Raw genomic sequence first — 25,524 nt, 5'->3', positions numbered from 1 at the left:
CACCAAGGATACAAATAAAAATGTCTGTGCCCGCGCAAGACAGTCAAAGCAAAGACTGGGTTCCGAAGGCTGGAGGCTCTGTCCCTCCAAAGGGTGCACGTTGGATGCCCCCTAACATCAGAACCGAGCTGAATTGATGCTCTCCCATGTACAACCATTGTCCTCATTTCTCTTGGTCTGATTCAGGCCGGTCTGAACAAGTGTCTTGCTCAAGTCCATTTATGTGTCAATACCCCAAAGTAACTGTTATTGTCTCCCTTTCTCTGCACCGATTGCCAGATTTCTTTTTGCTGCAATATGATTCATTTCTGGTACTAATTCTTATCTTCATCTCTTCCAGCCATCCAGCTCAGTGAGAGCGGCAGCGACTCTGATCTGGAGTCTCGCGGGATGAGACACAAACAGCCCCACATGTTGCAGGAGAATACACGCATGGGCATGAGCATGGACAATGACGAAAGCATGATGTCCTATGGAGGAGATGGTGGGGGCATCACGCACGTGATTGAGGACAGTAACATCAGGCAAGTACTGGGACAGGGGCATTTACCAAGCTTCCCAGAGGTTATTTTCTTCTTAAGCCAGCAGCTGTTTTCAACTTGGTCCTTCTCTTGTGTCTCTCGGTCCTCATCTGTTAGCATTTACTGTTGCCTGCCTGCACTCGTGTCGGCGCTTCGTTTGCAACATAATGCCAGCACTGAGCTATGCATCAGTCTCTCGCGGATGTGCTATCAAGACTTTTAACATTGTTCCCGGAACTTACTTAAACTGAAAGGCAGATGACGACAAACATGAGGTCATGAATATGGTCTTCTTGTGGCTGCTTAACAATAAATATCCACTCACATGGACGAGGATGCCTTAAACTGTTTGCACAGCTATGGCTCTCTATGCCTCCATGAAAGCATCACTTGATAAGAGCTCAGACCCATATAAAGCAACAGTGGCTTCCAAGCTCTTGTTTCTGCAGTGTAGTACTTAAAATGCTGCATTTATAACGGGAATAGCAAAGCTATAAATAAGGCCGGCAGAAGGGCAGACATGACATCATTACTGTTTCCCACTGAATCCTCTTTCATCGTCAGTAGTGGAAGAAAAGCAGTTGTCAGATTCCCTCTGTATATTTAGTTAAGGTAAAAACATATTCCATAAAGTTATCTCTGTCTTCTTCCTTTGTTTTCCAGCCCTACTCCTGCCATCACTGGTGTGAGGCCTACACTGCCACCTGTGCAAACAACTATGCTTTATTTTAACTACAAACAAAATATTTAGTATAGAATATTTTAATGTAAGTGCCTTTAAAAAAAACTTCTTACATATCGATTTCTTCATTGTCTAGAACCGTTATTCTTAAAAAGTTAAGGAACAAAAGGTCTCTTAATGGCTCTAAAATGTGTGCCACGTTGTAGGGCAGCTTGAGTCCATGGGTACTTCTGGGAATTAGGTCTGCTCGGTGGCATTGTACAGCCCTTCATTAACCTCTTTCTGCTCCAGATGTGACGAAGCAGAACTGCATATAGGTGCTTCCCCTTCTCTTCAATGTCTTGTATTTGCTAATCGCATTTTCTACGCAGATGCAGAACTCCACTCCTTTTTATGTCAATTGAGGAATCCTTTCAAATTCTGTTTCCAGTGTTCAAGGAAATGATGTTCCCACTGAAGATTGCAGAGTTCAAACTGTGCAGTGATTGACGTAAACAGATTACAGTTATTGACCGCACAGGGCCTCATGTTTGGGATTGGGGCACAACTCCACGGTGCACGGAGAATGTGCTCTCATGCACCCAAAAGGGATCTCAGACCATGTAGTGAAGCTGAATGTCACTGAACACTGAAAGAAGTCGTGAGCCTTGCACAAGTCCCGGTAGAGGGCACAGGCCTAATCCCGCTCTCAAACTGTTCCCTCAACAGGTCTTTACAGTTAAAGTCGTGTGGTTAGTGAAAGTCTAAGAAGAAGGAGAAGCGGTCACATCTGGACTCTACCCCATCCCACCACTCTCTGTGCAAAGAGCAGTCAAGGGGAGGTGGGGGCGGGGGGTGTCAAGGAGCCAGCCATTCTTGCTCTTAATCCCTGATAGAGTAGCCGATTCAACAACTTGTCCTGCTGCACAGCAACTTTCCTCGGCCATTGACGATGCCACAGCATATCAAGGCCTTTAAAGAGGCTATGATGTGAATTTTTGCCACTCTTCCGACTCCATCTGGCTCACCTTTGGGACCCCAGGATTGATAAGGGCCACCAGTCAGGTTACCGCTGGCAGGTTTGCCCGTGGCGCCATCTGAGTCGCTCAATCCCGCCCCCTGGTTCTGCACAGACTCCAGTGCTAACATATAATCTGGCTACAAGACCTACTGCACCAGTTCCTTCTTGATCTACACTGTCCCAATGTTGCTGCCACTGCAGCTTGGCCCTCTGCCAGCTATGGTGTCCGACCCCAAACCGAATTCATCTCTACAAAGATTGTGCCATTGCTCCACTTCAGCGCTTCCGATTCCTGTACGCTCTGGCTCAGAGAGAATGCTTCCTCAGATGCGCCATCATCCTTTTGGCTCATATTGAGACTGTTTGCCACAACCTTGATGTTTGAACTCCACGTTACGATCGTAGTGTGTACATGGATTTGCAGGAGGAAGTGAGATTGATACTTCCCCGGATACACAGTTGATTTTTCCCCTGGACCTCCTATGGAGGAGTGTTTCATCGATTGTAGTGATTAGACGTGCAGCTGAGGTTCTAAACATTCAAAAGCCTTTAGTTGTAGTAAAGACCCATGTCCTTACTGAGGCTTTACTCCCTGGGTCAGCGCCATCTGAACCCTTACTTCCATTTAAATGAAGCCCTGTTTGACACCATTGTGGGCACTTGGGCTAAGCCTTGCTCTTCCCGCCAGTGAGCGGGCAGGTGGCCATATGCCTTAAACTGGTGCCTGGTGAGCCGGATTTTTTGTACACAGCATCTTGTTCCTGAAAGTTAGATGGTCCAGGCGTCCACCAGCAAAGTAAATCCTAATGCTTTCCTTACATGTCCTTCAAACAGGGAGTCAAAAACTTTTGAGGCATTCTGGAAGCAGAGGTTCTCCTCTGCCTGCTTGGCATTGAGGTCACTCAGTGCGGTCTCCCTCTTAGTTAATTATACGTATGCCCTGTGGGACATTGCCAGGGAGTGCTTCCGGAAGAATTATGGACTTCTTTGGCTCAAACCATTCCGTTCTGCCAGGATGTAGCCAGGTATGTGATTACGGCTCGCCTGGATACCACTGATTGCTTTTGGCATGCATTAATGCTTTGCTGACATGCATTGATGCAATCTACAGGCATCCATTATGAATATGCATTTCAATGGGTGCTGCATATTTGACAATAAATCTGACTCTGCCCTTCAAATCTTTATGGAAAGCAGAGTCACCACTAACTGCTTGGGCCTTTCCAACCCTCCCCCCCCTCATCAATGTTCCCATCAGTTTTGCTCCTTCCCAAGTTACTCCACAGGTCTGACATACAGACCGCGCCAGCCCCGCCAACCTCACCGCAGCCACCCCAGTTCTTTCGTGGCCCAAGACTTCGATAAGGCAGACTTCAAGCAGTTAACCAGGGACACCGCTTTGCTCAGGCCCCTGCCCGTGGGGCATCAGGCTCCAAACCGTTTATTGTAGGAAACTGCCCAGGGGCTGCAGCACCTATTGGCCACCCTTAGAGGGCCCTGTACCATAACCCACACACACTGCTACTGCAGGCTGCATGCTTTGGTGCAGAGAAAAGTGAAGAGTCGACATGGCACACATTTCTCGGTGCCATACCTGCAATCCACTGCCTAAAGCCTAGGTAAGCCACCCCTCTAGCAGGGTGCACTGGCCCTAAGATGAGGGTACAGAGGCCTGAGCCCTGTAACCCTATAGTGTCGAAGTCCATTCTTAGACATTGTAAGTATAGTAAAGCCATAAAGAGTATATGATCTGGGAATTGTTAACTTCGATCTCCACAGCTCCATAGTGGCTTAACTAAAAACTGGGAAGTTTGGCAGCAAACTTCTCAGCACATTAAATCCATACTGATGCCAGTGTGGGATTTAATGTAAGATGCACTCAAAGGGCATCTTAGAGATTCCCCCTGAAAACCGCCATTTGCCACCCCCAGACAACTTTCTGGACTCCTGGATAAAGGACCTCCGCTCTCTTGGTCCGTAAACAAGCCCATCCTGGGCAGAGGTGTCATGCCTCCTCCACCAGGATGGACTGTGCCCACGAAAGTGGAAGCTTAAAAGGCCTGCCGCCTTGGGACACTGTCCCTGCCTTTTGCTGCCCCCCCACTGGTCCTGACTCCCACTTTGGGCAGGAGAATCAGCAGGAAAATCAAGCTTGGAAGAGAGATGTGCCCACCCATGCCAACTTCACCCCACAGGTGGGGGAGCGAGGTGAACCACACATTTCAGTCCCCTCCATCTTGAAGATGAAGGGACTCGGCCAATTAGGAAGAGGCTCATGCCCCCTCCCACTGGAGGTTGGCTTACTAGGGGGTGTATCCACCTCAAAGAAATGACCCATTGGTCCCAACCTACACACCTCTTTAATGCTGCTAAATCTAGCCTTATGGGGCAACCCTGAACCTTGCCTCTTCAGATTCTAGGAGGAAAGAAGGACCGAAGAGCCATGCTGACCCAGGAAGGAGAAGAGAACACCAACTGCCTTGGCCCCAGCCCTACCGGCCTGTCCCGCCTACAAGCTGCCTACAGCAAGAACCCCAGCAAGTCCAGCAGCCAGCAACTCCCAGAGCCCAGAGGACCGACTCTGTGACCTTCCCACAGACTCTGTCTCCCGTGAGCACCGGATTTGCTCAACCAAAGTATCACCTAAAGAATCTGGATTCCAATTCGGCACCACTCTGCACCCTACGCCCACGGCGCGAGTTAGTGGCCCAACACCCAAAGGAGGTCTCCCCAGCAATTGTGACCTGGGATCTGGTGATGCCCGAACTCCCTTAAGACTCTCGACGACGCCTGCAGCCTCAACTTGAAGGTTTCCACCCACCGGGACTGGAGCTGGTAAGAAAACCCAATGCCAGAAGACACCCATTCACCCGACGCCCCCATGGCCTTGGGTGGCCCAGCCGACGGTGTCCAGGCATACCCCAAGATCCAAATTTACCTCTCCAGCCAGAGGTCATCTTCAGGAAGTCTCCCCACCCAAGCCTGCAGCATCTTTCCTAAACCAAAGGTCTCCATTGGAAAGCACAGGGTCCCTGATGTCTATTTTGTACCCTGTACCAAGCCACCCCAGTGTCTCTGCCGGTGCAGGTCCTGTGCTGGTTGTTGGCCCCTGCAGTGCTGACCTTAACTCTAGGAGCGTTGCTCCCACACATGAGTGGCCTGCTCATCAGCAGTCCCTGAGCAAAGGTCTCCTTAGCCCCATTGGCTAACATTGGGCCAACTCTGCAGCCGGCCGCCCCAGCGCCACTGGTGGTGCAACATGAGTGCCCATCTAGACCTTGAGGAACCTTGGTACTAACCCCCAAAGCTCACCCATTTTTAGGTCGAGCCTGACCCAGCGCTTGCGCTGGTCTGGCCCGACCTTAAGCAAGAAGGGCTTTAAAAAAAAGGCTACAGCCAGCTACAGCTTGCAGTGCATGTGCTCCAGCGTGGGCTTGAGCAGAGGTGCCATATGGCATTCCTCATGCTCATTAAGCGCATCGTTCGCCGCCCGCTTGATAGCGATCACTTTCACTTTTGCGGCCGCGCGTGTTTGTTTTTTTCCTTTTGGGTGAGGGCTTGTTTTATTTGCCTGCATTGCTTCTTTTTTTATTTGCCCGTGAATTAGCAGTAGGGTTTGCAGCGCCTCTCACAACTGCCCCTCCCCACCACAGAGCTCGTCTAACAGCCACGCGGCCGTGTCCCCATCGATCACTTTCACAGCCGCGCGGCCGTGTCTCTTTCTCACTATGCCCTTTTACAAAGGTATATTCAATGTATGGAGTAGTTAAGTAAATTCTTCAAATCAAAAAGTATTTGGGGCTTGGTGGTACATTTTAGACAGCCTTTGTATATATTCAACTCCGGCATTACATGGAAATTAGCAGTAGGATTTGCATTTCCAGTTAATGCAGTGATGGTTGCCAAGCAGTTTTCACGCTTGGATATCAAGGTGTATTCGATTACAAGGGCTGCTCATTTTCTGTAGGGTAGCTTAAAAAGGGAAACAGTTCAGCATCCCTTTCTGATTCGACTTTTCCAAGCAGAGTTCTGTACAAACCGTGCCCTGTTCCCACCGCCGTGAATGTCGCCCGTGTTGCTATTTACGTGTGATAGTTTGCCAACCATATTGTCGAGCTGCTGGTGAGGGGGCAGAATGGCTGTGCCTCACTGCCTGGAGACAAAAGAAAGCAGAGTGCATTTAGGGTCCCAAAATCTCTTCATTTGAACATGAAACGCAGCCTTGAGCCCCCCGTGGCGCAAGATAGCCGCTTTGTGTCACGCGCCACGCGCCTTAGGTCCGGCCACTCTTCAGGGCTTAGCTGGCAGTCGCCCCACCCTTGGCTGCAATCCCTGCAAGAAAGACATTGCTAAACCGCTTCATTACACCCTTCAAGCTCTTGGCGCTGGGATAGCGCAGACACTGTGTTGGATGTTTAAGCAGGGCATACATTTAGTGGATATACCACATTTTGTGTTTCGCAGGGAGAGTATATGACTTTGATATTAAGTATTTTTTTTAAGTCCCAGACGACGGAATACCATCTGTGCATGTTCGCAAAGCCCACTCGACAGCAATGCATAATGTAAGAAATGTACCCATACCATCATATTATTTCATGATTTTACTTTCAAGCGAGACTTCTGTAATTCATGTCCGGGTGAATGGCAAAGCACCAAGAAAGCACTCAGTGGAGGGTAGGCCCATCTGTGCTTTCGAGGGGTGACCTCCTCAAATTCGTTTGTGGGCTATGGAGGTTTGCTGAAAGTTGTTCCGTTTTTACCTCATCCGTCAGCTTTTAGGTAACCCATAATTTATCACGTGCATTAGTAGTGTGTCCATTTACCATAGCATAACCTAATATAACAGAATCTAATGTAACATCCCATATAATTTGAGTGCTAGCAATCTCCGTTTCCAATATTTTGAACATCTGCAACTTCAAAGGTATTGAGAAAAAGTGTATGGCTGTCCTGCCTCTAGGGATGCCAGTTGTTTCTTAGAACTGAGGGTGCCTGAAAACTGAGCATAGAGCAGATGGTTCCTTATACTCCCTCTAAAAGACTACAATCCTATAACAGGAACTCTGGGCGTGGGCAATATAACAAGGCAAAGCCAGTTTCACCAATGTCTCTGCTTGTTTAATAAGTAAGAAGCAGCCCCATATTGCATCAGGTCTTTATTATAGAAACATTTCTGCAAAAAAATGGAAAATGGAGAAAAACGATTGGTAAAGGTTTGCTACACACATAACAGGTATTTTGCGTGTAAACCATTTCAGTTGTGTAACAAATATATTAAACACAGATTTTGATAACAAACTCCTAGTGCCCAAACACCCATGTATTTAAAAAGACAGCAAACACGTCACTGTATTTTGCTGTCTTTGTAATAACAGGCATTGCCATAGCCAATAGGTCTCACCTTTGGGACCTTATAAGTCTTTAGCCAGGCAACAGTTGATGTTGTTGCACCAAGGATATTGTGCTGCATAACTAAATACTTTGAAGGTCACAAAAGAGAGACCTGTTGGCTATGCCAATGCTTGTTTTCCCATAGTAACCCATATTGTAAAATGTTGGGCCTAAAAATGTTTGTGTGGAAATGTTAATGTATGGAGAACAGCAAACTCAATTGCGAAGTGTAAAAAGTTGTACTTAGCTTGTATGTAGAGTTCCTAAGGTATGGTATCTAGGCATACCACCTCAAGTACTCACAGTAACCCTAAATGTAACCTGAAAGTTCTTATTGTATGATAGAAACTGCATTCAAAACTGATATGAAGCTGGAACAACTGCAATTTCTAGTATAACTGCATTTCCTTGACCAGTCTTGCATTTGAAAGTATATTTTACTTACCTGTGCCAAGTCCTGCTTGGTTCTAAAATAAAACATAGGTTTATCTTTTTTTACTTACCTAGAGATTATGTCTCTAAATGTGTAATCAGACCTTGATTGAGTGAATACAATAAATGCTTAACACACCCTCTGGACAAGCCTAACTGCTCACCCGCGCTACCACAAAGAGAGGTGTTGGTACTTACCTAATTTAGCCTCTGCTATACCACGGGGGCCTCCCTGGACTCTGTGCACACTATACCTTACTTTGGTATAGTATTTGCAGAGCCAGCTTCCTACCTTTGTCCTTAGCGGCACACACCATCCTGACAAATTCAAAAAGCTTGCACTGACCCAAGTTCTCTCTGTCCTCGATCCAGATGACTGGATGGTTGTCTTTGACTTGCCGGACATGTATTTTCACGTGCCCTTCCTGCAGCCCCCCAATCGTTACCTGTGGATCAGGGTCGGCCAGGAGCATTTTCAGTTTGCCGTGCTCACTTTCAGACTTTCCTATACCCCTTTGGTGTTCTTGAAAGTTATGGCAGTGCTTACCGTCTATCTTTGGAGGTTGGGGATGCCAGTTTTTCACTACCTCAAAGACTGCCTGTTGAAGCCGGGCTCCGCACAGACAGTCATAGACCACCTCCGGACGACAGCGATCCTTCCGACATCTGTGGGGTTCTCGATTAGCGAGCCGGAGTCATACCTGACTCCTTCACAGAGGATTCTTTTTATGGGAGCTCTTCATGATACAGTGCACATATGGGCCTTTCCTCCCTCGCAGTCCAGGACATTCGGGCCATGATCCTGATGTTTCATCCTCGGCCCTAAATCCCAGTTGGAGCAACTCTGAATCTTCTTGTCCTGCTGGCCTCATGCATCCTGCTTCTTCACTTCACCAGGTGGCATATGTGAGCCCCACCGATTGGATCTTCAGTCTCAGTGGGCCCAGCACCAAGGAAACCTGGTGGATGTCTTGCAGGTTTTAGAGGAGACTGCACAAGATCTGCTGGGGTGGCTGCTCAACCACAACCTGACCAGTGGCAGACCCCTCTTTCTTCCCCACCCGGAGCAGATGTGGGTTATGGTCAGGTGGGTGCATTGGGGACATATGGGAGAGATGGCGGTCAGAGGGCTCTGGCCTCTGATGGAGACCTGGCTCCCTTATGTCTGTTGGTGCTGAGGCCTGACTACGCGGTGTCACGGAAAGCGGGCAAGGGAGCAGGACGCCACCCAAGGAACAGTTGTGTTCGAAGGGGGAACCTCCCGCAGGTCACCAATTCGAGTTCACGAATTCAATGAACTCGTAAGTTTTTTTCCCATATTTCGGGATAAGCCTCTACATGTAACAGGAGAGGGCACGGATTTGTAAAGACCGGCTCAGTTCCAAGGGGCCCAGTATACCGAATTGCGGTAGGGCTCGGACAGAAATAAAAGGCGACTGTCCTGAAGAATACCGAGGTGACCAGCTTGGGCACATTTGTTGCGGTTGAAACATGTAGACATAAGCAGTATCAGGAGGGAAGTCTTGTGAGATCCTTGGGCCTCGAACAAGACTCTTCCCATCCTAATTCGAGTTTTTAATCCTGATAGGGGTTCCAGGTAATGTCCAATAAAACACTTATTTCAGTTGGCACCCTTAATCAGTTTTAACATTCCTTATTAACTGCACTTTAGTCGCACTATTATTTCTGACACTTGGTGATTGGTACACATCAAATCACTTTATATGTTACATGTTGTCTGGAATTTATGGTTTGTCTTGTCGAGTGACTTTGATTATTATTGTTTTCCCCTTCCCTAATGCTCTGCTCGGGGTGTGGCTACACCAGGGCGTATTGCAAGCAGGCCCAATGATGGTAGAATGTCACATACTTCGGTATGTGAGTGAGGGCAACTTTTTCCAATGATTGAATTTCCCCATGTCTACGTTCTGTTGTGGTTGCCTTCTTTTTGTGTGTACCCTACTACCCCCCTTGTGTGTTCACTTGAATTTCTGTGGGGGCCTGGGTGGTAGAGTTAGGAGCCCTCACCCCTTCTTTGTGTTTGATAATGATTATTGAAGACTTTCTTGCCATTCATCAAGGGAAGGCCCACTCTTTGAGGAGTGGTGTCCTAAGTCCTGTGCCAAGAGGCACTGCACCTATGGAGTTAACTGGAGCGTCAAGACATCTACTTTATTGTGAACCACCTGGCAGGATCTTTGAACATCAGACTGATGAGCTCAGCTGGCGATGCCTGACAGATCAAGAATGCTAACACAAGGAGATGAGGGATGGAGCACTGAAACTTTTCAGCTAGCTTGAATCCAGTGGCAAAGTGAGCAAGGGTCCATGGCTGGGCATACCGTGCCAACTTAGGGCGAACAAAGCTAACACAAGGAAATGATGGACGGAGACACCCGCCCCCAGTCACAGATCTGCGATCTCTGTCTGAACTGCTTTTTGCCCTCTCTACAGCCTTCCAAACGTCTGGCCAAAACCGTGTTGTTTTAAACCCTGATACTGCCTGGACCCACCCGCAAGTCTCCAGTAGCCGACCGCTAGCAATACCAACTACAGCGGGCTGCCAGGAGGAGACCGGCGAGGGGCAAAAGACTGCAATTCCCAGAAGCCCTTGCTGGGGTCCAGCGTAATCACTGAGCGCCAGGTGGCGCTTAAAATCACCGTCTGAGCCGTCTCCCGGGACGCCGGGCGAAGCCCGGGCAAAGGCCGGGCCCTCTGTGGCCCTCAGGGGACCGAGGAGGAAGGGGCGGGCCACCCCCCTGATATTTCGTATTGCGTAAATCAACCAAGGTGACTTCTGTATATTTTTCTGCCTAGTCGATATATAAGGGGTACTTTACCAACTCGCTATTCTTAAAAACTCTGTCAAAGATGTCTAAAACTAGAAAGACCCCTGTGGCCACGAGATCTACGACAAGATCTAAAAGTGTCTCCAATAGTCCTCTCCCTACAATAACTGCTATTGATTTAATGCTGCAGAAAACGATCAGTGTAGTGGCGGATGCCATACAAGACACAGAAAGACGTCTCTCACTAACTCCAGACCTGTGTTTTCCGGACCTCTCTTTACACACTACCGATAACATCAACATTGCTGACAATACAATGAATTCTCAAGAGTCCATTTTAATGCTGTCGTTTACGGGGTTTCCTAGTCCTCATACCACAGACAACACACCAATAGACTTGTTTATACCTTCTACAGGCAACAGCAGGGACAACAGTCTTATGCTGCTCAGCGAAAACGGCATTAACACATGTCCTTCGCCCATAGCCCCTTTAGAACCAGGGACTACACCTGTGGGAGGCCAAATGCCCAAAACACAATCCGATCCTGGACTAAGTCAAGTTACAAAAAATACAACTCGGCGTTGGGGATCTAAAAGTAAAAAAACATCTTTAGCCAGAAAAATGTCTTGCCCCAAGGCTAAACCAAATCAATCCGCCAAGGATATCTGGTCTACTTTTAGACTGGCTAACCTTGCCTCCAAAATAGTAATCCCATGTTCATCTACAACTAGCCAACATCCAGGTTCACTCTTGAGTGAAAAGCAGACAGCACAAACAAATATGTCTACACATCAAATAAATCAGACAGATCACATACTGATAAACAATAAATCACTTCTGGGTGAACTAGAAATCCTAGTCAGGTCTCTCTTGTTGCCCATCAGTGAGAGAGTTATTAACATTGAGAAGGCATTAGGGAAATTTGAAAGGGCCCAAAATGATGCATCTTCTACCCTACTCAAAATATTAAAAGCACCTAAATCAACTTCTTCCTTTGTACCAGCAAGCAACTCCCTTGTACAAACTAGCAATAAAAACGCACGGTCAAAGAAAGCTACACAAAATACTGCCATTAAACAAATTTTGCCAAATCACCAGGAAAAAAAAGTCCCCACCAAACCTGAAATAAACTCAAACGCAGACGTCAAATCATCTCACATAATGGCTGCAATTTCGAGCAATGCCCAAACTTTATCTGTCAATGAAAATGAAGAAAGTGAATGGGCCGCCGAGAGCTCCCCGGTCAAATTAGTCCCAACTTACATAGAGCCATCGAGTCAAAATAAAAGCCCAAATTTGAATATATCTACAAACCTAGCAGGGGATAAACCGTTAAAATCGGGGGTTGTCAAAAGACCATTACATATAAATCTCCCCCCAGAATCCAGTCCGTATACCATCGTTATGATTGGTGTACCTAAATTAGCTAGTGAGAGGACAGAATCCCAAGTGGAACTAAAAAATAAGGTGAGCCATTGGTTGACCACACATAGACCAATCCCCCAACATATAAATGGCCATATTTCTCACGTGAGAAGGGTAGACTGGGTGGGAACTAGATTCAAATCAACTGAGGGTGATTGTATCGTGGTAAATTTTGGGGATAGCCGTGCAGTTAGTTTTATCAGTAGTTGGAAAAGCGGTGTGACAAATAGTCTGATCCGCACCATGGACCTGAGCTATTTCTACCCCCCTAATACCCATGGCCAAAACATAATACAATCTCAGTCAATCTATGGTCAGGGGGTGTGCTTGAGCCTATGGCTCCCTACCAACCTAGGGAAACCCCATGGCCTTATGGCCAGGCTATCCAAACGGACTTTATAAACCAGAGGCAGGTACCTCTGTGGATGAGTAGGCTAAATAACCATTCCACAAAACATCAAGAGAGAAGGGAGTTTCTATCTCGCTCACAACAGCAGCACTATCCACATCCATATCATCCAAACATGCAATATGGGGTTCCCATCTCGAACAGATATGACGCCTTTTATGCTCCAGACTATCTGGACGAGATTGATTGACAGATCGCACTCTTGCCCCCTTCTACCCCTTCTGAGTCCCCCAACAGGGTTGCATTCTCCAATAAAATAGAGAGCACTATTCCAGAGAGTACACAATTTGCTATTCATGTGTTAGAAGTAAAACCTAAGACAGCTTTATTAGTAAATCAATCAGAGAGTATGTTGTCACTAAATGGGCTCACCTCATTACATTCTTCCATCCAAGCTCACTGCTTAGTCCCCAGTGACACAAACTCTCTACCTACTACCAGCGAAGTGCAAGCAGACACAATGACAGACCGAGGCAACCAAGTTACATCTCTACCCACTAATATGATTCAGGAAGCAGGTCAAGGTCACACAGCACCTTGTACCATAAAACTTTTATCCTGGAATGTAGCCGGTCTGGCCACCAAGGTTAAGGACCCAATATGGGTGGCATACATCAAGAATTATACTGTTTTGTGCTTCCAAGAAACATGGCTGGAAGATGTAAATGTACACATCGATGGCTTCCAAAGCTTTTTTAAACCGGCAACTCCGTCGAATAGCGGAAGATCAAAAGGGGGTTTAGCAATTTACATTAGCCTCGCACTTATCTGCCAGGTCTCAAACAAAGAATCCTTTTTTTTTTTTTTTTTTTTTTTTTAATAATAATAATCTTTATTTAGATATAAAACATATCTTTAAAAGAATTTACAGATTCACAGCCTGACCGAATATTAGAATTAAAACTTCTAGGAATAACAACACAAGTGTAGATATAAAGGCACGATCCATTAACAAACATTATAAAAACAGGGATTTTATCTCATAGTGTATATTAAAATCACAAAAATTGAAACAAGGCGCCAGATTGCATTGGATATAACCAAATTATGTCTAACGTTGCTGAGAATAATGCCAGTTAATACTGTTTTCGGTGAGAAAAGAAAGATTGAGCAGAATCCGATAATAGACACATTCAAGCTTTGGTGCTTAGAAGGGGCAAAAGGGCACTCGCCCTCATCAACATTTATAATGCTCTACTTTCAACTAGGGAGTGCAACATCCTCCATTTACATAATTTCTTGAAAGCCAAAGCAGCAAGCCAAAGCAGCAAGCCTGCCACGAAACACCCTTATTGCTGGAGACTTCAATCCACATCCATGTGGCAATCCTGAAACCACACCTATTGGACTCCTAGGATGTAACAACAGGTCTGGCCTTCACTTTGATCACTCGATGCGTGGCACTTATGTCAACAACCTAATTGATGATAGGAACTTAACCGTTGCAATGTCCATGCCGGAGGATTCCCATATCTTTGACGTCCCTACGTATAAAGGCTTTGGCCACGGATCCTACATAGACCACATTTTACTTTCTAGGGATCTTGTTGACCTAGCCACTGACTTCGAAATCCATACAAGTATTTTTAGTGACCACAATCCTATCTATATTGTAATCGGAGGAGGTATTTTTGAACATCGGAAGTCACGAAATGACTGCGGCTCTTTAAAACCAACAAACGGAAACCAACGTCTAAAATGGTCAAAGGTTAATAGCGACACCTTGTACAGCTCAATTAATATTAGTTGTGGCCAAGATCTTGGTCTTTGTGTCTCTCCTACCACCTCGCCTGAAATGACCTTAAATGCCTTCTCCGCTGTGGTTTATAAAGTTGGACAATTGCTAATCATACCAGCGAAGGGTCTACATGAACACCAACCAAGATGGTTCAATCAAGCATGTTCAAAGGCCGGACGAAATCTTAAAAAAGCATTAAAGGTTATCCCTAGAGATTCTGTCCTTATAAAGACTTTGAGAATTAAATACAAGGCAGTTTTGGCAGCACGGAAAAAAGAAGTGAAAGCAGACATCTGGGAATCTTTGTGTGACCCCGCAATCCTGGGTAATAGTTCTAAGTTTTGGAACATCATAAACAAGCCTTTGTTTGATGATCCCAGCAACCCCATGCTTGGAACTAACATACCCGAGGAAGAGTGGGTATCACATTATAGTTCAATTTTTAAAAGTGACGAGTTACAAGCGGAATTTATCTTTAAAAACTCTGAGGAGGACCTGTTGTGCTTTACAGTGGGGGAGGTAGAAAAGGGGATTCGGGGTTTAACCTGCAACAAAGCTCCTGGCCCTGACGGTCTTCCCCCCCCGATTTATTTAAATCAAATATCCATTTATGGGCCCCAGTCCTTACCGCAGTAATAAATGCTGGAGTATCAATTGGCTGCCCAAAGTCCTGGGGGTCCTCGACCATAGTGCCTGTATTCAAGAAGGGCGACCGAAGTAGTGCGATATGTTACAAACCTATTTCCTTGATTAATTCAATCGCTAAAGTGGCTAAAGTTAAACAGGCTGGTAGCATGGGCCAACGAAAACAATATTATGTCACCAACACAATACGGGTTTAGACCAGGCCACTCAACGATAACTCAATGCCTGAACCTGTACTTAATAAACGGGAAATACACTATGGCCAGAAAAGGGTCCATTCATATGGCTTTTATGGATTTATCGTCCGCATTCGATTGCGTTGACAGAGGCAGGCTATGGGAGGTCCTGCAAAATATGGGAGTGGAGCAAAATCTTATCAATTTTTTGGCCGATCTCCACTCGGACACAAGAGCAAATGTCCGTTACACCCAAGATCTGAAAGTAACCAGGGATTTTAGGATAAACCGGGGTGTCAGGCAGGGGTGTATTTTATGTATTAAATCTTTTATTGAGCACAGGCAAACAATATGCACCTCGATATGTAATGTGGGCCGGCCCCATTCCGGGGGAGCCAAAGGCGGAGATCCCACTGATACCTATAACATGGCCAGCGGGCCACACTGTTCGTTAACACAGCAAGCCGCCTACAACCCGATCGGGCCGGCCGCGTCATAAGAGGTGCTACAAAGGTGCAAGGTATGTAGTACTTAGTGCAACATGAAAGAACTATAAAACCGTTAACAACCCCCCTACCCTTCCCACCCTTACCCTCCCCTCTCCTTGTCCATGTCCGGGAATAATCGGTTGGTTACTGTCTTCCATTAATGGTCTGGTGGTGCTGCGCTCGCCCGGCCTGTGCGCTTGTGGGAGCGTGTCTTGGGTTCTGGGAGAGGTGTTTCCGCAAGGCGCAGCAGGCGCAGGTAGCGTGGGCAGCTCACCTCACGGAATTCCCCCGTAAGTAGGGCGAGGAATGGTCGCCAGAGCTCCGCAAATTCCTTCCCCCTCCCTGCCGCGGCCAATGACAGTTTCTCCATTCCCAGGATCGCCCAGAGCCGGTGGAGCCACCCTAGCTGTTGCGGAGCCTGGGCTGCTCTCCAGTGGGCCACAATGTTCTGGACCGCAGCCCCCAGAGCCAGTGCGATCAACCGCCCCCTCCAGGACTTCAGAGGATACATGAGGGCGTTCGGGAGGCCTAGTATAATGTATGCTGGGAAGCGCGGCAGCTGTGTATCTAGGTGTGCGTCTATGAGGTCTAGGATAGGGTCCCAGTAGGGGCGAAGCGCCTCGCAGCTCCATAACAAGTGTTCCAGTGTTCCCAGCTCCCCACACCCCCTCCAGCACCTATCGCTAACTCGGGCATCCCATTGGTGTAATCTCTCAGGGGTGTGGTACCAGTACGTGGCTACTTTAGTTAGTGTCTCGGTGAGCCCGGTGTGGTGTGCTGAATGTCTGGCTCTGTGGTACACCCCCTCCCACTCTTTCCTCGTGAGCTGCCGCCCCAGGTCCCTCTCCCACCTGACCTGTCCCGCGTTGTGTGTGTGTGCCTGAGTGAGGAGCAACTGCTGATAGAGATCCGAAATCAATTTTTTATCCGAAGTGCGTGTAAGTAGCCACTTTTCATAAGGTGTGAGGTGTCGTTGGGCACCAGGCTGGATCGAGGGGTGGAGCACCCAGTGCCGCACCTGCAGGTACTGTAGGCGTTCCGATTCGGCCACGCCGTAGTCCGCCTTAACCTGTTGGAACGGGAGGATCCCATTGAGGTCAAACATATGGCCCGCCGCCCTACAGGGCGTCGACCGCCAGGTCGTAAACGCTCCAACATCCAAGCCCGGTGTGAAGTCAGGATTTTCGAAAATGGGGGTCATAGGCGAGGGAAAGGTGGTCAGTCCCCTGGTCACGGCTACTCTATCCCACACTCTCAGGGCGGTGCTTGTGATTTCAGAGGCGTACAGATTAGGGGGCCGATGTTGGCGAGGCAGGAAAGGCACGCCCTGAAGAGTGCGCCCTGCCACCGCCTGGTCCTGGAAGAGCCAGTGTTTGCCGGACTCCAGTTAGAACCACTCCACAAAGGTGCGCAGTTGCGCCGCCTGGAAGTACAGGGTGAGGTCGGGCACACCAACCCCCCCGTTCGTTGGGGGCAAAGTGGCGAGGGTATGCTTAAACCGCGGTCGGCGGCCGTTCCAAATGAATCGCAACAGCTCCGATTGGGTCTGTTGAAGCCAGCCGGCCGGGGGATTCAAGGGGAGCGTCTGGAATAGGTACAAGATCTGCGGTAGCAGTGTCATTTTGACTGCGGCAATTCTGCCTAGCCACGAAAGTGTAAGCGGCTTCCATCGCCGGAGCTGCTCCCGGAGTTTGACTGTGAGCGCCTCATAGTTGATTCGCGCAGTACCCCGCACAGTAGGAGCCAGACGGACGCCCAGGTACGGGACGGCTGCATCTGACCACAGGATTTTGAATTCGGACTTCATTTCGGCCACTACGTCCGGGCGTAGGGAGATGTTCAGGGCTTCAGACTTAGCTTCATTGATCTTAAAACCCGAGGCCAGGGCAAAGGTATGAAGCTCCACAAAGAGAGCACGCAGGGATTGCATCGGGTCGGTGAGTGACAGCAAAATGTCATCAGCGTACAGGCTGATTTTGTGCGTGTCAGCACCAAATTTAATGCCGGAGATGAGCGTATGTTGTCGCACCCTCTGAGCCATCGGCTCCATGTACAGTGCGAATAGGAGCGGCGATAGTGGGCAGCCCTGGCGCGTGCCTCTGCCAATATCGAATCTTGGGGAAGTATGGCCGTTCACCCTCACGGTGGCATTGGGCCAGCGGTAGCAATTGAAGATGCGGTGGCGGAGTTTCTCCCCAAACCCGAAGTGGCGAAGAACCTGGTCGAGGTAGGGCCAATGCACCCTATCGAATGCTTTCTCCGCATCGATGGTGAGGAGCATGCAGCCCGGTTTAGTGCGCGACCCGGCCTCAATGAGGTGCAGCACTCGCCTGGTGTTGTCGCTGGTCTGCCGTTGGGGGATAAAGCCTGCCTGGTCTGGGTCTATCAACTGCTGCATGTATGGTGCAATGCGGCCTGCCAGAATTCCGGTGTAGAGTTTCAAGTCTACATTCAGCAGCGAGATGGGCCTGTACGAGCCGCAGGCCGTCGGGTCGCGGCCCGGTTTGGGAATTACAGAGATTGACGCCTCTAGCAGGTCTGGGTGTATGGCACCAGGCGTGTCGAAGGTGTTAAACAGGTCGCGCAAGAGGGGGGCAAGCTGCTGACAAAAGGTCTTATAGAAGGCCGCAGTAAAGCCGTCGGGGCCCGGGGATTTCCCCACTTTGAGGCGGGCAATTGCAGAGATGACTTCCTCCAGGCCTATGGGCCGTTTCAGAAAGTCCGTTTGGGCTTGGGTAAGGGTGGGGAGCTCCGCGTCCCGCAAATAAGTCGGCCCGGCAGCAGGGTCCAAGTGGTCCGCATCATATAGCGCCGCGTAAAAGTTGCCGAAGGCCGCTGCGATTGCCGCGTCCTCTGTGATCTGGCCGCCACTAGCAGATAGGAGGGAGCGCACCTGCTGACGTTGGGTTTGCGCCCGCAGTCTGCTCGCCAGAAGCTTCCCGCAATGGTCGCCTCCGGTGTAATAGGCGTGCTTTAGGCGCATAGCGGCGTATTCCGCCACGTCCTGGTCTAGCGCGGCCAACATTTTCCGCTCGGCGCATAATTGGCGCCATGCCCTTGCCGCTCCTGTGCGCTGGTGCATTTGTTCCAGTTCCGCCACCCTTTGGGTAAGCTCGGCACGCTTTAGAGCCCTTTCTCTGTTGTTGGCGGTGGCAATGGAGATAAGTTCACCGCGCAGGACCACCTTGAGGGCCGCCCATTGAGTGGCTTTGGTGGTGTCGTCATTGGCGTTGTGTTCCAAAAAGTGGTCAATCGCGGTTGTGAGCCGCGTTTGGGTATCAGGCAGCTGCAAAAGACCATCATGTAGCCGCCAGTGTCGTTGCGGAGCTGGCGTGGTCCCCACTCGAAATGTCGCTACCACTGGGGAGTGATCCGATAGCGCGGCCGGCATTATCTCCACCTCCTTGACCTGCAGCGCCAGTTGAGAGGAGCATAAAAAATAGTCCAGCCTCGCATAAGTCTTGCGCGCCGCCGAATAATATGTGTAGGCCGTCGTCTGGGGATGGGTATGTCGCCATAAGTCTATGAGGCCCAAGTCCGCTATGTGTGCGTGTCCCGCAGCTGTGAGTGCCCCTACTTGCCCGGATCTCTGGCCTGATTGGTCTGCTGTGTTATGAAATACAATGTTGAGGTCTCCACCCAGTAGTAAGTGCGTGTGTGTGGTGGATGTTGAGGCCTCCAACGCTGTGTGTAAGAACCTTTCCTGCCCCTCATTCGGGGCATAGACCGAGCCCACGAGTAGAGTATGGCCTGCAATCTGGAAGCTGTAAAGTAGAAGCCGCCCTTTAATTTCAGCTTCTTTCTGGAGGACCCTCCCCTCGAATGACTTGGCAACTAGAATCGCAACCCCAGCTGCTTTCTTCAGGGATGAGGAGAAGAACTGCCATGGAAAGGCGCGCGATTTGAGCCTGTGCTGGTCGCTGCGGACAAGGTGTGTTTCTTGGAGGAGGCAGATGTCCGCCTTGGAACGCTCGAGGAAGGACAGTATTGCTTTGCGCTTGTTTGGACTGTTGAGCCCCCGCACATTAAGCGAGAGCACTGTCATGTGCCGTGTCATGTCCAAGGTAATAGGGGAGATGCTAGATCCCACCTGGAGGTGGCGGGCGCGGGCTGATGGACCATGGAAGACACTATGCCGGAAGTCCTACCGGCTCCGTTAGTGGTGGTAGAATCCCTTGGACAAGGAGAGCCCCCCCAACCCTCCCCTTCTTCCCCCAACTCCCCCCAACCCCAACTGGCGCAACTCCCCCCTCCCCACAACCCTCGTTGACGCAGTGTTCGAACCTTGAGAAGGGTGCAAGCACCGATGCAATTCCCCCCCCCCCCTCCCCCTGCCCATGTCAACTCAACCAAAAAGAAGTCTGAACCATCATAGTCCCAGATCCAGGTGAATGTCCGCTGGACCTGTGGTAAAGGAAACACTTGGAGTGTAGGCGATGGTGACGGTGACGGCGGACAGTGCACGTCTCCGTCCAGGTCGGCCATCGAAGGGATGGCGAAGAAAGAATGCGGGCTAGCAAGGCTTCGCCCCCGCCGCCGGCGTGAGCAGTCCCGGCTGAGCCGTAACCCCGCAGGTCTGTGAGTCCCTGGCCAGGAGTCAGTCGTTTTCTTGATTCACAAGGCCTTGTGCGACGGTCTCCACTGCTGCTCGTTGGCCTTCTGCTATCTCTTTGGTGGCGGGACGCCGCTGTCTATGTCGCCGCCGCTGCTGCCGCCATCGGCCCGGTGCTTCCTCACTGGGGGTGCCCCCCGCCACCGGGTTCTCCGCCTCAGTCGGTTCCTCAATGTTCAGGAGGTTGCACGCCTCCCTGAGGGAGCGGATCTGGTGAAGATTATTGCCCATCCTGAACACAAGTCTAAAGGGGTGTCCCCAGCTGTAGGAGATGTGGCGTTTCCGCAGCTCTGCTGTGACAGGTCGGAAGATGCGCCTCTTCTCCAGGGTCAGCGCTGCGAGATCTTGATAAAGAGCAGGGGAGTGCGCGCCATAGGACACCGGCGCCATCTGGCGCGCCTTGTTGAGGATCTCCTCTTTGGTCCGAAAGTCCTGCACGCACACGAGGATGTCGGCTGGGTGGGCCGTTGCCGCTCTAGGTGGGCCCGTCCTGTGCACTCTGTCCAGGCCCAAGGGAGAGTCTGTCGGCCGGCCTAGGATATGATTGAACAGGCCCTGAGTAAATTGAAAGAGATCTTCCGTGTCCGGGGAGTGCTTCACCCCCCGGATCCTGATGTTATGCCGCCTGGAGCGGTTCTCCAAATCCTCGGCGTGCGTCTGGAGGTCCACTTGTTGGTCGTGTATGCGCACCAGTTCCTGTCGCAGCGCTTCAATTTCTATATCCCGTGCATCGCTCTTCGTCTCCAGCTCCGCTACCCTCTCACCAATGGCGTCGGTGTCCCTGCGCACCTCCTTTATCTCGTCCTGGAGTTCTTTCTTCAGCTCCTGGATATCTTCGCGCAGCCCCTTGAAGAGCGACTCCAGGAAGGAGCGCGTGACTGGGCCCTCCGGGTCTGTCTGTCCCTGGGCTGGCGAGGCCTGGCTCTTCTTCTCGGCGCCCGCGCGGTGGCTGGTAGTTGCGACATCTGTCTTCTTTCCCACAGCGCCGGGGGTGAAGAGCTCAGCGATGGAGCGGTCCTTCCTCCTCCTAGCGTTGGACATGGCCCCCACGGTGTCCCTTGCCCAGCAGTAGGCCACTACTAGCACCGCTAGCCCGGGCCTCAGATGCTGCTGTGTCTCCTGGCGTCCGGCACGTGGGTAGCGGAGAGGTGGCGCGCCCTGAGCGTTGGTTATGTGTCCAGCCGGGTGTCGGCGTCGCGATGTGGCTCTCGCAGTGAGGGCCCAGGTGTGAGGGCTCCGCACGGGGTACTCCATGCAGGCAGGAGCTACGCCGGGGGATGGGGTCCTCCTCTCGCCGTGGTGCTCAGGAGCGTCCTCTGGCCGGTATCCGGGCAGGTGCTAGATTCGCCGCCCAGGCCTACAGCGTGAGTGAGAGGACAGGGCCGGGCTACTTGTCGGGCTCCCCTTGTGCAGGCAGGCGCTGTGTGCCGCCCGATGGCTCCACTCACGATGTGCCCCTCAAACGCAGCCCCCGGGCGGCTCCCGTGCAGGTGCGAGTGCTGACGCGCAGGGCAGCAGCGCGAGAGGGTGGGCAGGAAGGTGGCCGGTCCCAAGTGCCACGCACGGTGTCAGCGGCCGCAGGGCTCGGGCCAGGCCGATGTCGCGCTCCACCGCGGCCTCAGTACCTGGACGCCTAAGATGGCGGGTTGCCGTTGGGGATCGCGCCTCTCGCGCCAACTCTTTCCCGGCCAGTCGCGCCGGGACGCAGGCGTTGTGCGAGGGGGGGGGGTATCACTGTCTCACCCCCCCCCCCCCCCCCCGGTACCTCTTCTCCGCTGTGATGTGCTGCGGGTCCCAGGGGCTCGCGCGGGTCCTCCAGGCGGCTCCGCCAGGTCCGGTGGCGGGAGCCGGCGGCAGCCCGGGCAGTGTTCGCTCCGATCCCCGACGGGGGCGGCAGGTCCGCAGAAGCTTCCACGTGGGACCGTGGGAAGCCTCGCACGTCTCCGCGCGAGCCGGACCCGCCGCCTCTGCTGGTAACCGCCTCAGGCGATATTTGGCGGCTCTGTGGCTCCGCCCTCCTCGGCCTCGCTCTCAGCCGCGCTCCGGACTCGCGGAGTGCGCTAGGCCCCAACCGCCGCTGTCTCCGCGGCCGAACGCCGCAAGGGTCAGGCTGCCTCCGGTCTCAGAGCCGGGCCAGAAGGTCGCCGCTGCTGAGGCGCTGGTGCCAAGGGCCCCCTGGGGTCACTCTCGGCCGGGCAAGTGCTAAGGTGGTGCTAAATTCAGTGACCGGCGGCGGGAGCTCAGAAAGGCACGTCCGCTCACACCGCCATCTTGGCCACGCCCCGCAGGGGTGTATTTTAGCCCCGTTTCTTTTTAACCTCTACATCAACGAACTGGAAGAGCATTTACTAAAAACCGGTACAGACTATCCATATATAGGAAGGAAGGGCGTGCCCGTCCTGCTATACGCGGACGACGCCGTCCTAATCTCCAGAACCGTGATTGGTCTTCAAACCTTGTTAAATTCTTTTTTTCGATTTTATGAACTCCCGAGGCCTGAGCATCAACAACTCGAAATCTTTCATAATGATCACAGGTTTTCGTCCCAAAAAAATATATTCCCACTCAGTAAACGGCGAAAAATACCGACAACTAAGACTTTCTTGTACCTCGGTGTCCTTTTTGATCACAAACTTACGTGGGCACCAGCGATACAAAAGAAAAAGGGTGAGGTAGTGCGGGCTAATGCAGCAATAATAGACTTTGCAAGGAAAATGGGAAATAGCCCGGTGGCCGCTGTCTTGAAGCTATACCAAGCCAAAAGCACTGCAGTTGCGTGCTACGGGAGCGAAATATGGGGCTCCGTACCCTTAGATGACCTTGAGGTTACTGAAAATAACTTTTTAAAGCAAGTCTTAAGGCTCCCTAGGGGTACGGCAAATTTCTCCGTCCATGAAGAACTTGGTATGCCCTACCTAAGCGACAGGATGTCTGTAAACCCCTTACTGTGCTGGCTAAATAGCTGGTTAAACACAGACATACCCCTCACCAGAAATATCTTGCAAGAGGCACTAGAGTGGGAAGGGAGGGAGAAGATCCCATGGATAAAATACGTTAGAAGATGTCTCCTTGAATTAGGTAGGGTGGAACTTTTTCTAGCCCCATAGAAAATAACTAAAACTGATGTAACCTATGTGAAGAACACCTTTATGTCATCCAGGTACCTGGCGAGGGAGGAGAGAGAGTTTAAGAAAAATAGTGTGAGATTGCATGCTCTCGCCAAAACCTGTCTATTCATGGAACCTTATTTAGCTTGGAACTTGTCGGGATATGAACGCTTTTTGTTGACAAGGTTTCGATTTGACATGATCCATTTGTTGTTAGCTGTACCAAGTGGGGCACATAGAGGACAAGTGTTGCCAGCTTGCGGCTGCGACAAGTCTCCGCAAGATCTGGCACACTTTTTATTTTTCTGCTCGTATTATACAGTTCCTCGAAATCTGTTTTTAAAGCCTTTACTTAAACAGCTGCTTTTTGCACAAATCAGACCAGTACTTTATTACCTACAAATGCTAAACAGTGACTGCACCATGTTTGTATGTAGTTTTTTAAAATTAGCACTTAAATTTAGAAAAAGCATGGAAGGCTAATTAATTTTGCTACTGATAGGAATATCCTTTTTAACTTAAATTGATTTTATCTTTTTAAACTTGTAATCCCGCTTGTGTCTGTGTCTATGTGGAAATATTCTTTTTTACAATTATATTAAGTGTTTAATGTTTATGAAATGTACTTTTATGATTGTTATATGTAAACAATCGAATAAAGATACTACTACTACCACAGATCTGGGTTGAATCCATCATCGTTCTTTAGCTCACTTCGCCACCCCAGTTCAGACACAGCTATATGCAAATTAGTCTTCACCCTGTGCTTCACGGGAACAGTCCAGCCCGAACTGCCAAGCCTGGGGGTGAATGTCTGAAAAGTTTAGCGCTGTAGATTCATATGTGTCCTCCCTCCCCTCAGAAGCTTGTAATGATTGCAGATCTCTTAATTTATTAACAATTTATACTACATACACATGGTGCACCTATCTACGCGCACTCAACATGGAATACACGTCCTCACCTACTGTGCGAAAAAATATCTAAGACTGAAAGAGTGCCTATACACATAGTGAACCAAGGGAGGAGTCTCTGTACATTTGTGACTCCAAAGACTTCTTCAAAGAATAACCACGTGCAAACGTCCCAATCCAACACTAGATGGCAGGAATACGCACTGCACACTATGAACAGATGCTTACGGGTAAGTAACATTTTCCTTCTCCAGTATTGGGGTGCCTTTCATAGATTCACATGCCTGAATCATTCCCCGTTGTCAGAGTGGGAGTCCCACGGAACATAAAAAAGCAATAATTATGCCCATAATTACCAAAGAGCCTTGGCAACCTAAACCAGGAAGTAAACTATCCAAAAGCTACAAGGAAAAAAAGTTCCACATCTATGACCATCATAGTCATTATACAAAGCCCAAACTGCAGCCAATCAGACAACAGCACCCAGCAGAATGATCTCCTCAGAGGCTCAGGCTCTCAGATTTTCTTGCGCACGTCGTGTGAAGGGAGTCTCCCTGAGCTCTGCTCAGTATTTTCTCAATTCTTCAGGAATGTCTGCACTTAGGATGTCTTCTTCAAAGAAATCTCTATTCAGCCCTTGTGAGTATTGTGGTAAGCTCCGGCCTTTCTCTGAAGAACCCCACAAGAAATGCATTTACTGCCTGTACCCGGATCACCAGGTGAGAGTCTGCAAGATATGCAGGACCTTCCCTCAGAGATAGAGAGGGGCGTCTACTTCTGTGGCTACAGAAGATTTAAGATCAGGACAATCCAGTTTCTGAGGTGGGAAGTATTGACTATGGGTCTTCTGTGTCCTCTAGGAAGAGGGCTGCTGAGGAGGTTTTGTCTTCTCCTGGGGCTAAGGTGTTGAGGAAACAACAACCCTTCAAGGGTTCTGAAGTGCCATCCACCTCAAAAAAGGCTACTCCACCTTCTAAATGCAAGCCTCTGCCTTCCACGCCCCCTAGAAAGTCAGAAAAATCTCTACCTTCAAAGCTGACTTCTGAGTAGATTTTCTCTCAGAAAAAGACCCATCGTCGACGTCCTCGTCGACTACTCCTTCGTCGACGAAGATTACCGTTGATGCGACATCTACATCGACAGTGACCTTCTCGTCACCTAGGCCTCAAATGATTATGTCTTCGGCTTCAT

The 25,524-nt window shown here is 49.9% G+C and overlaps 1 protein-coding gene across 3 annotated transcripts in view; it reads left to right on the top strand.

Annotated features, from left to right (window-relative positions):
• The window catches only part of LOC147663817 (transcription initiation factor TFIID subunit 1-like), a 382,030-nt gene that overhangs the window by 328,499 nt on the left and 28,007 nt on the right, over window positions 1–25,524 (top strand). For all 3 annotated transcript variants that reach the window (XM_086950182.1, XM_086950180.1, XM_086950181.1), the window contains one exon: window positions 341–524. In XM_086950182.1, the coding sequence (XP_086806308.1) occupies window positions 341–524 (184 nt within the window). The remainder of the gene's footprint in view (window positions 1–340; window positions 525–25,524) is intronic.

This window comes from Lissotriton vulgaris, unplaced genomic scaffold (genome assembly GCF_964263255.1).
Source record: "Lissotriton vulgaris unplaced genomic scaffold, aLisVul1.2 SCAFFOLD_220, whole genome shotgun sequence".
NCBI classification, from domain to species: Eukaryota; Metazoa; Chordata; class Amphibia; order Caudata; family Salamandridae; genus Lissotriton; species Lissotriton vulgaris.
Note: the sequence above shows the minus strand (reverse complement) of the source record. Positions and strands in the feature narration are given on the sequence as shown.